The 12,835-nt window shown below is 38.1% G+C and overlaps 2 protein-coding genes across 3 annotated transcripts in view; one reads left to right on the top strand and one right to left on the bottom strand.

Annotated features, from left to right (window-relative positions):
- Window positions 1-12,835, bottom strand: part of LOC135347803 (uncharacterized) — a gene marked incomplete in the record, with an annotated part of 825,189 nt that overhangs the window by 446,679 nt on the left and 365,675 nt on the right.
- LOC135347974 (uncharacterized) lies at window positions 861-7,890 on the top strand. Of its 2 annotated transcripts, XM_064546147.1 has the most exons (9): window positions 861-3,486; window positions 3,590-3,867; window positions 3,948-4,072; window positions 4,231-4,637; window positions 4,695-4,800; window positions 4,944-5,172; window positions 5,236-5,517; window positions 6,867-7,102; window positions 7,317-7,890. In XM_064546147.1, the coding sequence occupies exons 4-6, from the start codon at window positions 4,296-4,298 to the stop codon at window positions 5,087-5,089; spliced, it is 594 nt and encodes a 197-aa protein (XP_064402217.1). In that variant the 5' UTR covers window positions 861-3,486; window positions 3,590-3,867; window positions 3,948-4,072; window positions 4,231-4,295; the 3' UTR covers window positions 5,090-5,172; window positions 5,236-5,517; window positions 6,867-7,102; window positions 7,317-7,890. The 2 variants fall into 2 exon arrangements, with proteins under 2 accessions (XP_064402217.1, XP_064402216.1); XM_064546146.1 differs by having other exon boundaries at window positions 6,867-7,890.

The following is a 12,835-nucleotide window of genomic DNA, read 5'->3' on the forward strand; positions in this document are numbered from 1 at the left end:
CCACACCTTTTTGTCAAAGGTAGATTGTGCAAAAATGTTTTCCCTTTGAGTTCTAGAAAAACTCTGTAGGATAGATTTAGAAAACTGCATGTGTGACCTGCCACCCATAATTATTTTGTATATACCTCTGGAAGAATACACCTAGCACAGGTCCTCTTCCAATCAGCAGTTGGAAGAGGTGTCTCATCAACTGTTGAATCTTGTCCATTCACTCACAAACAGACGCTCACGGCATGCTTCTACCTGTATAACAAGTTCACTCCTCTTAATACATACATAGCTATATACACTGTTTCAGAGGTGTCTATATAATAGTTAGACACTGTTTAGGAAGTTTCTACATGATTTAGAAGCCCAAAGGGCTGGTTGTAGTATCCCGAACGCAGTGAGGGTTCTATACTAGCCCTGAGGACTTCTAAATCATGTGGAAAGTTCCTAAACAGTGTCTAAGCATTTTAGATCATAGCAACCATGAAGTATTTAGCCAATCAGATTTGAATGTTCTTATCTAATCTTTGCTACATGATTTTCTAAGTGAAGTACATGATTTTCTAAGTAAGTGCATGATTTTCTAAATAAGTACATGTACATGATTTTCTAAGTTGGATAGAACACTTCATTTAGCCAATCAAATTGCAGTATTTATGGCAAACATGATCTAAGATTATTTAGATCATGTTTGTCATAAATACTGCAATCTGATTGGTTAGAGGAAATGTTCTATCCAATTTAGAAAATCATGTACTTCTACTTCAATAGAAAATCATGTACTTTACTTAGAAAATCATGTAGCAAAGATTAGATAAGAACATTCAAATCTGATTGGCTAAATAATCATGGTTGCTATGATCTAAAATGCTTAGACACTGTTTAGGAAGTTTCCACATGATTTAGAAGTCCTCAGGGCTAGTAGAACCCTCACTGCGTTCGGGATACTACAACCAGCCCTTTGGGCTTCTAAATCATGTAGAAACTTCCTAATCAGTGTCTAACTATTATATATATGGGATTTAGAAGCCCAAAAGCACTGATTTAGTATCCCACAATATTAACCAACAAAACAGTGTCTAGATACTATAGTGTGCAAACCTTGCCCTCGAGGTTTGACTATATTACTAAATAAGTTGCATGCATAGGCCCATAGTAGCTATAGAGGCACTTTTCCTACGTATATCTTATCAACTAGTGTCTATAAAGCTTGTGAGTCAACTCCTAATAATATGCACGGTGACTTAGAAGCTCAAAAATTATTACTAGTATAAAGTATACGTATACTATAATTATAATAGCTGTAAGCCTGCATGTAACTTACATAGTGACGGTGGGTCATAGTGTGGTGAAAGTGTCCATTGGCATTATGACGGGATGCCAGCCATAAGGCTTCTTCATTGGTAAGACCAGCATATACATGGCATTGTACATATTCGTAGTTGTGCCCCTCCTCATTAAGCTCCTGTCTTGCTCGTACCCCATGAAGCCCACCGTGAACTTCATAGCGGTAGACATCCTTAAGCCTCTCCTCATACACAGCAACTGACCCAATGCCTTTGCATACGACAGCAAGAGGTGGAATGCCAATACCACTGCTGTCTTCAATGAGCCTCTCCTTCAGGGATGTGACAAATTGCTTGTCCACCTTCCTCAGCAAACGATCTTTCGGTGGCTCGTCACAGTTTCTAATAAGAATGTGCTTTAAACCTGCAATGAATTTAATTTAACAGGACAGTTCTCCATAGTAATACATCATGTTATCTGTCATTGTAGTCAAACATACCAATTTTCTTCACATCGATTAGTGCTCCCATTTCTTCATCTTCCCTTTTCTTCCTCTGTGCACCATCGTTTCTTTTTGTCCTTTTAGGACTTGGTGCTTGAATGTCTCGGTGTTCTTCTTCTAAGGTGGTGGCCTTTTTCAGTGATATTACCTCACTCAACTTAATTGTTATCCTCAGCTGGGTCACGATCTTCTTCATCAGTCACGGTGACCATCACTGCTTCCTCAATCGTATTGTAAGTAGTGAGCTCTTGGAATTTGTTAACAAACTCAGAGGCACTGTTAAGACTGAACTGGAAGTTCTGTGAGAATGCTGTCTTGCTGGATTCAAAGGAAGCACAATTGACAATTCCTTTCCCACGGTTTTTGAACAACACCTGCATAATTTATACATGATTCTATATAATTTCATGTAGCAATACAGCGTAAAAGTACTCGTCAAGTGTTATAATTATGGGAATGCATTTAATTTACCAGTAGCGCTTTTTCGGATCCTTTGGCATGCTCTTTCTCTGTCGTGATATCTCTCACAGGTCCCAATTTTATGCCAGCAAATGAGGATAACTCTTCTCCATCTCGAAGTAGTTTACCCCTAGTTTCGAGAAACCATGGTCGCACTTGTTGGAGATTTGAGTGGGGCCGCGGTGCCGCCTTCAGTTTAGATGAAGCTGATCCTGACTTTGGCCGACTCATTTTCCACTTGCAGGAAGAGTATCTAGTTGCAACCGGGTACCAAAATTGCACTGTACGTTCTCAGCTAGTTTGCTTGAGCTATATCTAGGGACTTCTGCCAGCTGCATTCATGGTACATGGTGTTGCTAGCTTTATTATGTTCCAAGCTTGTTCTCTACATCATGTAGCTAGGAACATGCAGCTGCTGCTTGTATAGCTAGCTAGACTTTTAAATAACCAAAAGTTTCTTTTCTACTTGCTGTCAGCACTGACCATTCAGAGAAGGTATGTTAAAATGTAACTCTAGCTTTTTACTTTATCTTATGCTGCGTGGGTGGCTCATAATCGGTCATAGCTAGCTAGCTAGCTATAGTGAGGGGGTAGATGATAATGATGATAATTATAATACTGACTCACTAGCACTGCAGACTGCAATTTCTAATTTTCTCCTCTGTTTGCAGTGTCCCAAGCTAACTACAATGGCTAACAAGTCAATTGTTTGGAATGACTTTAATTCTTCCATAGCTACCTCTGCACAAGAATCACCATGCAGCAGCTGCCAGCAGTCGTTCTTTGTTGAAGATTCTCCCTTGTCAACCTTTGTCCCAAATTCTCCCATCCATCAATCAACCCCTATTGGTAGTCATCTTGGCAAAAGATCTGAAATTTCCGATAGTAGTCTCCTCTTTAATGATGTAGAGCTGGACGCATCTTACACTCCAACGTCGCCAGGCAATTTTATTCAGACGTCGAGTACAAGTCAGCTCAGTAGTGTACTCAGTGTCACTTGTTGTGAGAATAGATGCCTTGCGAGCTTTAGTCTGCTCGAACTGGAATCATCCCAAAAATCATTTCTGAGCTGAAAGAAGGTAGACCAACAGCAGTTTTTACTCGATGCAGTCATAGCCACCTTTCATTGACAGACACAGCATTTTGCATGCTATCAATTGCTGGGAAGAAGGTTTGCAAAGTGGCATTTGGCAACATATTTGGCTTGTCAGCAAAACGAATGAGAAGGGTAACCAGTCTCCTTGTTGAAGGTAAAATGATTATAATTGGCACACAAAAACATGCATGCGTAAATACATATAATGTACCCTCTTATTACATGTATAAATCAAATTCATTTGTACCGCTCAACAGGTGGCACAATATCACTATCTCCTCTGAAACGCATTAAAGCCAGATCAACCAAGTACATGACTGCATATGCTTGGATGGATCGGTTCTTCAACCGTATTGGAGACAAAATGCCACACCAACAAAAAATCCATCTACCTCATTTTATGTCTCGAAAGATGGTCTATGACTTGTTGGTTCAGGATATTATGGGACAAGGATTTAGCAGGCAAGACATCATATCCGGATCACATTTCTATGCTTTGTGGAGAGATAAATTTCAATTCTGTACTATTCCAAAGGTACGTCTGTTTTTATTAAAAACTGTATGACCATGCATGCACAGACTATATATTAATTTTGCATATTTATCAAATTACAGCACAGTTTGTTCAGCAAATGTGATACTTGTGTGAAATTTGCAAATGAAAGGCTTAAAGTTGCTGGAGATAAAGCGGCTAAAGAGAAGCTGAGTCAAGAGTACAAGCAACACCTGGAATTGGTTACGTAAGTCTCCTTTTCTCTCAGTTATCAATGATATAAATGTATATAGGCCTCATGATAGTGTTCTGTATATAATTATGTGAATTAATAAAAGATTTATGACTCTGTGATTTCAAATCAGAAGAAGCATATAATTATTGCAATTAATTGTTTACTCTCAGATCTGAACCATCGTGAAAAGGCAAGGAGCAAGCCATCCAAATATCTCAGTGTCATTATTGATGGCATGGACCAGAACAAGACAAATGTGCCACATGTTACCCAGGAAACAAAGTCCACTCAAAATCTTTGGCGTCTACGTAGCCATCTAACAGGAGCCCTGGTTCATACCAAATCTGTTAACGGGAAAGTGGTGTTTGCTTTCTTTGATCTCATGCAGTGGCCCCATGATTCCAATCTTACGATAGCAGTTCTAAATTTGGTACTTGTCACACTCCAGCAAGCTATTTTTGATCACCCACTACCACCTGTGTTGTACGTCCAACTGGATAATACTGCTCGCGAAAACAAAAACAAGTATGTCTTCTCTTATCTTGCCTTGCTTGTTCAGTTGAAGATATTCAAGAAGGTATGTTGAGCAATAATACCAGGCACTACTTTAATTTCATTTCCATTGTTACTCCAGATCCGAGTGAACTTTTTACCGGTGGGTAACACCCATGAAGACGTTGATCAGTTCTTCAGCAAAGTGTCCACCCAGCTCAAACGCTTGGGAACAGAGACTATCAGCGGTAAGTAAAAGAGATCATGCATGCATGCATTATTACAATAACAATGCTCAACTCTAGATTCTGTAAGAACATTATCATAATTATTCACATACTTTGCACATACATGACCTTATGCTGTATCTTAATATTCACCCTATATATAGACCTGCACAGTGTAACAGAACAGAGCTTCACACCTGAGCCAATAACAGCCCAAATTCAGGCAATACATGATGTTCGATCCTGGCTCATCCCTCATATTGAAGATCTTCATGGTCATAGCCAGCCTCATGCTTTCGGTTCACCTTAAACAAAGAGGGTATTGCCGAAATGCACTTCAAGACCTGGAGTACGGACAAGGCTTGGTCTAAGGAAGGTCTTCTGTTGTTAAAAGTAATGATAATTATACCAACATAATAATATTATATCGTGTGAAATTTAAAATATTCACCCCAGGGAGTGCCTCAAGGATCTCCTTCCCTGTGTATCCCTTCTTCTGAGAAACAGGATTTGAATCTCTTGCGAGCTGACATACGCAAGTGGCGTCAGTGGTTGTCAGATGACTCTTATTTTGAATGGGAACAGTTTTTAGACACAGGAATCGAAGAATTGGATACAGTACCAACCTCCCCTCCTCAATTTGCTCTGACAACGCTTCAGCAGGCACATGCAGATACTACTTGCGAAAATGATGACAGCTATGAATCACCCACACTGCTAGTGAAAAGGGACATTCAGGTATTTTAAACACCTATATAATTATATTATGTTATGGAACAGCTTTGAGGGTAATACCGTATAGCGAGTAATTTTCGTCGGGTAAAAATTCGTTCAACTCGAAAAACAGTGGTATTCGTGAGTAAAAATTTTGTTTATTCTCGTTGCTTGCACTGGTAAGCCATGCCTACGGTAAAATTTCGTGGAGGTCAGCTTGCCCACGAAAATAACGAATATTTTACCCCAAGAAAATTACCCGCTATATATACGGTACTCTGCATGCATGGCTATTTTTATATTATATAGATTTGTTTATATTAAACCCCACTACTCGAGGCCGTAGCAAGCAGTCAGGTTTTGGCCTGACCACTTTTTTGAGCTAAGTAGGTAAATATTGTCATTATTGAAAATTACATAATGGTGTCCTGTTAATGGTCAGCAATAATAATTGTAATATCAGGGTATTAAATGAACCCCACCAGGAATGCTCATTTAAAGGTGTTACATGCAGCATGTTGTCAATAATAATTATATGGGAGAATTGTTAATGAGAGCATTAATTGTACAAACAACATACGAATTGTATAATAAATTGTACAAACATCCATAATTATAAATAATTATTGTTCAGTTACTCAGAAATAGGTAAAAAAATAATTGAAAGTATCAACTGATCATGAAGAGCTCCTTTTAGATCCATTAATGACTATAATTATACAGATGATGAAACAGTCGTAAGTGCATCTGCAATAAGAAGTTATTACATACATAAATTAATAATAAAAGTATAAAGACGAGTCATAGTATTGGTAGAAATTATTTTACCGCAATAGATTTAACGCCAATATCCCGAGCTGAAAATTTGCACCAACGACGTTGTTATGGTAAACAAGGGTGTAATACCGTATAGCACGAAATTATCGAGGGGCTTAATTTTCACTGTTTTCATGGGTTAGCAATCCTATACACGAAATTCCACAAAAGTTGTTCTAGTTATCTGCTAACGTGCAAAGATTATAAAGGCGTGGCTTCCGGCACATATGCAGTCAACCATGCAACGTATAGAGTATATATTTATTGTGCAAATTAATCAATTTGTGGAAATATACAAATTTGTACACTCAAGATGATGCTTTATAATATCATACAAATTTGTACTCTTAAATAAATGTACAAATTTGTACAAATCTAGAGTGTACAAATTTGTACAAATTTGTACACTTCATATAAGTGTACAAATTTGTACACTTCATATTGTGTACAAATTTGTACACTTCATATGTACAAATTTGTACACTTTATGTAAGTGTACAAATTTGTACAAATTTGTACACTTATAATAATTTGTACAGGTTTCATGCTCCCTCCAGGTCTACACAGGGAAACGAAGAGCTGCCCAACCTGAAGCTGACCTATCTTTGGTCAAAACTAGAGATCTTGTTGCCATTCATCATATCAATTGAACGTCATGACTACAAAACACACTTTCAGGGGAAGCTGCACCTAATACTGTCAATCACCGTGATCAATACAACGTATATATGTAGGATGTAGTCACCCTATTTGTTTGCATTGCAGTAGGGTGGAATACTGCAATCCCCATTAGGTAATCAGCAATAAGTAGGTTATAATGCCATGCCCTCATGCTGTACTGCTAATACAACTCTTAATGTGTTCGCTGTACATCCCTCTTACATGAGATAACCTATAGTGCTAGATATTTATTCAGTAAAATTCTGATAATGCTATAGTCCCGATTTGATACAAATTACACCTTTGTATGTTATGACGATCATACCGTGTGTACTATAATTATATAGATATGTTCTCTTCATATGAGTTGTGGGGAATGATGGAAAGGAAAGGATGGATTGGAAACACTTACTGCCAGACTTTTTACAATAATAAATTCATATCAATTGTGAACGTCATGACTACAAAACACACTTTCAGAGGAAGAACACAAAATATTTCAAAGTAATAATAGAGATTAAGTTCGTAACCTCACTGACCTTATCAGTACTCCTCAAACCAGAAATAATGAACCACTGCTAAAGTTGCTCTGCAAGCAGCTAACTTGGCTGGAAGGCACAGACTGTAGACAGAAGCAATTTTGTGAACTTGGCTATTTGTCTCTCTGCCAACTGGTTATGGCAGTCAAGTCCCTTTGCTTTGCCCTATCGCCAGCAATATTTGATGTTCCAGCGGTATCATTGCCACAGGCAGGACAAGAACTCGTTACATCCAGCTATCTCCAGACTTAGACATATTTTGCAGCAGTTGTGATTGATTTTAAGTTTGTGTACGTACGCAATGAAGACGAGTCGTTGATAGTCACCTGGCCAGTCTCTTTCCTTACAGAAAGGGGCGTGGTTTCCAGTCTAGTTTTACACATGTACCCAGACTGTTTGAAGTTATGGCTCACACAAATTTAAATTCATTTGCCTCTTTTTGTGGGCGTAAAATGCGGTTATGTTTGCCTAGTGGTGGTTATTTTTGTCTAGAGGTGGTTTACCACCAACCAACGCCGATCATTGTGGGCACATCCTTGACTGTATAGACTTAATTCTGTTCTGTTGGGTAGCCTAAGTCTGCAGCCCCTCCCCCCTTGGAATGCCTATAATTATACCACACTTACGTCACCGCTAATTGATCTCGTTGGTCAACAGCTATAGAAAAATAACATGCAGCCTGATGCACAGTTTGCAAGCTGTTTTTTAAGTTTTTCATTTGTTCAAGAAAATAAGAAGAGAAAGGAGCCCCATGCTTGAGGATACTAAGACTCCAAAGCGACAGCAGAAACACGGAAGCTGCTCTCCAACAAGATTGATGGCTAAGCCATGTATCTTGTTGGAGAGCAGCTTCCGTGATGAAAATACAATCTAGTCGTAATTTTTAGCAATTCCTCTTCACAGTGTCAGTAATTTTGCTTTTGTCAAAATAATGTATTTGATTGCAACTCCACACTGTGCTAACAAAGAAAGGAGAGACGTTCACACTGAGTGTTGCAACATTTTTTTGCTGATCCTTCTATTATGGTTTTACATGATCGTTCACAAAAAGTTGCTCGGATAATTGGCAATTGAAAATGAACCCTGGGCCAACACTTTATATATGCATATTCATTATTTTTTTTATGTGGAATGACGCGTGGCCAACCTCCTAGACTGTGAGTGTTGTTTTGTTGAGTAAACTGTGGTCTGTGGTTTGTAACACTGACCTTTGTTCAGGACCTGCATAATCGGAATGTGTGATTTCTGGGAAGTGCTGCTAACATAACAAGTCACTATTAATATTATTAAGTGATGCCGCATTGTGAGGCAAATGCTGTTATTATCAGTACACTCTTACTCTCGAGTGTGGCTTATCTATCAATGTGTCTATTATCTTAGTTTCATTTATCGCTATGACACTATAATTATGACACTATTGCGGAAAGAGTTTGAGCAAAACCTATACAACGGTATGAATCTTTGCAGCAAAAGGAAAGGAAACATTATTTTTGTTACAGTGAGACAGCTGCAAGATGACCAGCTGAGAGAGCCGGCATTGATTCCGGTACAGCCAGAAGACTACAACATACCTGATCCCCTGTCCCCTATACGATACAAATCAGCTAGACAGATGACAAATAGGTAGTGAACATGTATTTCTCTGGGTTTGCTGCCAGTAGACTCGAATCTTAAAACTAGCTGCCTAGCTGTATATCATTGTGGGCCTATAATTATTGTAACCTTTTGTATTGCTGAATCCATAGTGAGAGATCAAACACATGAGGTGCTTGTGATTATGATACTAGCTACTAATGTTTCCTGTTCTGGGGACTCCAAGTTACTAGGTGATGAAATAATCGAGCTTGTATAAAATTACAGTGGAACAAAGCTGCTCTTTCTACGACTGCCAGCTCGGGATTTGGAGGGATCTGATACTGACCTCCAAATATTTAATTCTCATGTACAAGTACGGGCACCCTCCAAATCCACGAACTAAATAAATCACTTCAACTACTTCTGACGATTGTCTCAAATTCCCAACCGTATAGTGTTATTATTCCCTTTACTATAATTAATAATTATGTACACATGACGTAAATTATATAATTATAGATATCCAAAGGCTTCTTGAGTATCATATTCAATTGAAACGTTGCACAAAGATGATTTTGATTGGCTCTGAGGAGGAGAGTGATGAACAGTCTTGCGATATTTACTGAGTGTACGGGTTTCTGCTAAATGCATCACCTGTACCTGTAAAATCCCTGCAAAACAGGTGCGTTAGCACTCCATATATATTGCGCATGTGGTGCCTGCTACACCTGTGCACATTAATTAAGTGAGCAAAGTTTTAATGCCCAAACGATTTACACCTTGTACATAATAATTTGTTCTTATAATTATACGATCTTGTGTATATGAGACCAGTTCTCTTTTTGAGTTGTTAGAGAACGATGGCATGCAAGTAAAGAGTATATGCTTTATGGTACAAAAAGGTTTGTATATACGCATAAGATACTATTAGTATCAAAAACGATGGCAAGTATAAAAAAAGGTAGCCACAAAAAATGAATAATGTAGATCGAAAGCTAACATGAAGACACCAAATCTTAAAACAACAAATTAGCATAAAAAACGATGGCAAGCATAACAAGGGTATATTAAGTTGAGATTGAGATTGAAAGCTAATTTATAAAACAACACAATTAGCATCAAACTGTAGTCATTGTCTTGTAACACCTATTGTAAAGTTGTGTCTTAAATATTAATTACACATTGACAATAGTAGATACAAGGGATAAACCTCGAGGCAATTAGGTTTGCGCTTACGCACTAGTATCTAAATGAGTTTGACACTGTTTTGGCGGTGTCCACGCATGTGATACTGAATCATTGCCTTTGGGCTTCTAAATCCCATAGAAACGTCCAAAACAGTGTAAACTATTATGTAATGGCTTTATCATAATTGGAAACTTCGCAAGAATGTGGTCAATATACCATTATGGCTGATCATGATAAATTACCCAGGGTGTACATGAAATAGACATGAAATGTACTTATCTGAGTAAAATAAAATTAGTCCCGATTTGAGATTACACCTTTGTATGTTACGATCATGCATGTGTACTATAAATAGATATGTTCTCTTCATGAGTTGTGGGGAATGGTGGCAAGGAAGGACAGGTTGGAAACACAATAGACTTTTCACGATAATACATAATTAAATTGAACGTCATGACTGCAAAACACACTTTCTGAGGAAGCTGCACCTGGTACACTGAGTTTTTGTAGCGGTGCATGCAGTACATTGACAGGATGTAATGATTAAATTCCACTGCGACACGAAAACATGGCTATAGTCACTAGATATATACGTATAGATAAAATACTTCAAACCCCCTTAATAAAGATAAGGTTTGTAACTCAACCACTAAATAGATTGAAATTTTTGCTAACAATTAGCATCAAAATCACTCATTGCCTCGTAATACCTTCTATTTCGGTGTGTCTCTTAAGGTTTTAAATGTAACGGTAATGGCTTTATCATAATTGGAACTTTGCTGACCCAATATGTATAGACTACAACTAACTATAAATTACAGCTATTAGCTCAAAACTTCTGCTAGACTAGGGCTAATGAGTCCGACAGAGGATCACACTGTACAGACGATATTGATCGCATATATCAAAATGCATGCGTATCTCTGGCTCAAGTTCTGTGAGAAGTCCGTACAAGTGAAAACCCTAAACTGGAGTGCCAAAAAAAATTGCTACATGAACGTGTACTTATATAATTTTGATGTTGCTATAATTGTTACTATATATTTTTATCCTTTGATTATGAAAAATTGCCTCTTCCAGATCCACTCATCATCTAGTGTACTACATTTAATTTCAAAGCTATAATTAATCTCATTCAATTTAAAAATCTGATGATATGGTGTTCTAGTTACCTTCCCCAAAGTCCATGTGCGCTCAAGCAAACATAGCAAACATCCTGTCTGTCAGCCGTCTCTATATAATAGAGTACCAAAAAGATTCCCTTGTGTTGTTTTAGGTTTGAATTTTCATTATCAAAATCATCAGATTCCTTTTATATAGGGTGTTAAAGAGCAAGTTTGGCTGCATACATGCATATCAGCTATATAGTGCTAGCTAGTGTACGTGTTGAATATCTACACGCGTATATACATTGACTCGGAATGAGTATAGTAGTACTATTGTGTGTTTTGTTAGTCCAACTAACTACTGGTGTACAGACCATCTCTGATCACTACACCGTAGCAACAGGTTCTAGCAATTCCTCTACACAGTGTCAACAATTGTGCTTTTGTCAAAATGATGTCTTTGATTGCAACTACACTCACCCTACTGTGCTAACAAAGAAAGGAGAGACGTTCGCACTGAGTGTTGCAGTTGTGGACCAGGTGGGCAAGTCAGTCAATGCTATGATCATTAGTTCACTCAAACTAAACCGTGGTGAGATTGGATCGGTTAAAGGAGGCCAGCAAAGACGACAAGTGAAAGACAGATGCACAGAGTTGGAGTACACAATTTACTCTAGTAATGACCATCGAGCTGTGATAGAGATTAATGCTGATAACAGTTTTTGCTGTGACCAAACAACTTTAATGAAAGAAGTGAATGTTACGTTTCTTCCGTTTACGTGTCCAATCGGACTTGAACCACACTCCAGGGTTATTGATTACACGTGTGTCTGTGATAAACTAATAAAACAATACGTCAGCAAATGCTCCTTACAAAACGGTACCTGGTCCATTGAAATGAACTCAGATCTATATGATCACTGGATCAAGTATGTGTATGCCAATATCACTGGATCATGGTTTCTTGTAGCTTCAGTGTGTCCTTATGAATATTGCCGGAAACATCCACTCAACATCACTCTTGTTGGTTTAATTGAAACAGACGAGCAGTGTGCCCACAATAGGTCTGGGGTATTGTGTGGTGGGTGTCCTCAAGGACTTAGTCTTGTGTTTGGCAGCTCAAACTGTGTGCAATGCTCAAACTACTACCTCCTCTTGATTGTACCGTTTGCTCTGGCTGGTATTGTACTCGTGGCATTCATTCTTTTGACTAATATGACTGTTGCAACAGGGACTATCCATGGGCTCATCTTTTATGCAAACATTGTTTCAACAAATCAGACCCTTTTCTTTCCATTTGAAAATTCGAACTTTCTTACTGTGTTCATATCGTGGTTAAACCTTGACTTGGGAATTGAAACCTGTTTTTACAATGGAATGGACTCGTATGGAAAGCTAATGCTCCAACTTGTGTTTCCAGCATACCTTTTTCTACTGATCTTTGTATTTTTGGTTTTG

This window comes from Halichondria panicea, chromosome 14 (assembly GCF_963675165.1).
Source record: "Halichondria panicea chromosome 14, odHalPani1.1, whole genome shotgun sequence".
Classification (NCBI taxonomy): Eukaryota; Metazoa; Porifera; class Demospongiae; order Suberitida; family Halichondriidae; genus Halichondria; species Halichondria panicea.

Coding starts and splice junctions, on each gene's coding strand:
- LOC135347974 (XM_064546146.1), top strand. CDS start 4,296: ATGGACCAGAACAAGACAAATGTGCCACATGTTACCCAGGAAACAAAG. Junction 4,638..4,694: donor AGTTGAAGATATTCAAGAAG/GTATGTTGAGCA, acceptor TTGTTACTCCAG/ATCCGAGTGAACTTTTTACC. Junction 4,801..4,943: donor GGGAACAGAGACTATCAGCG/GTAAGTAAAAGA, acceptor CCCTATATATAG/ACCTGCACAGTGTAACAGAA.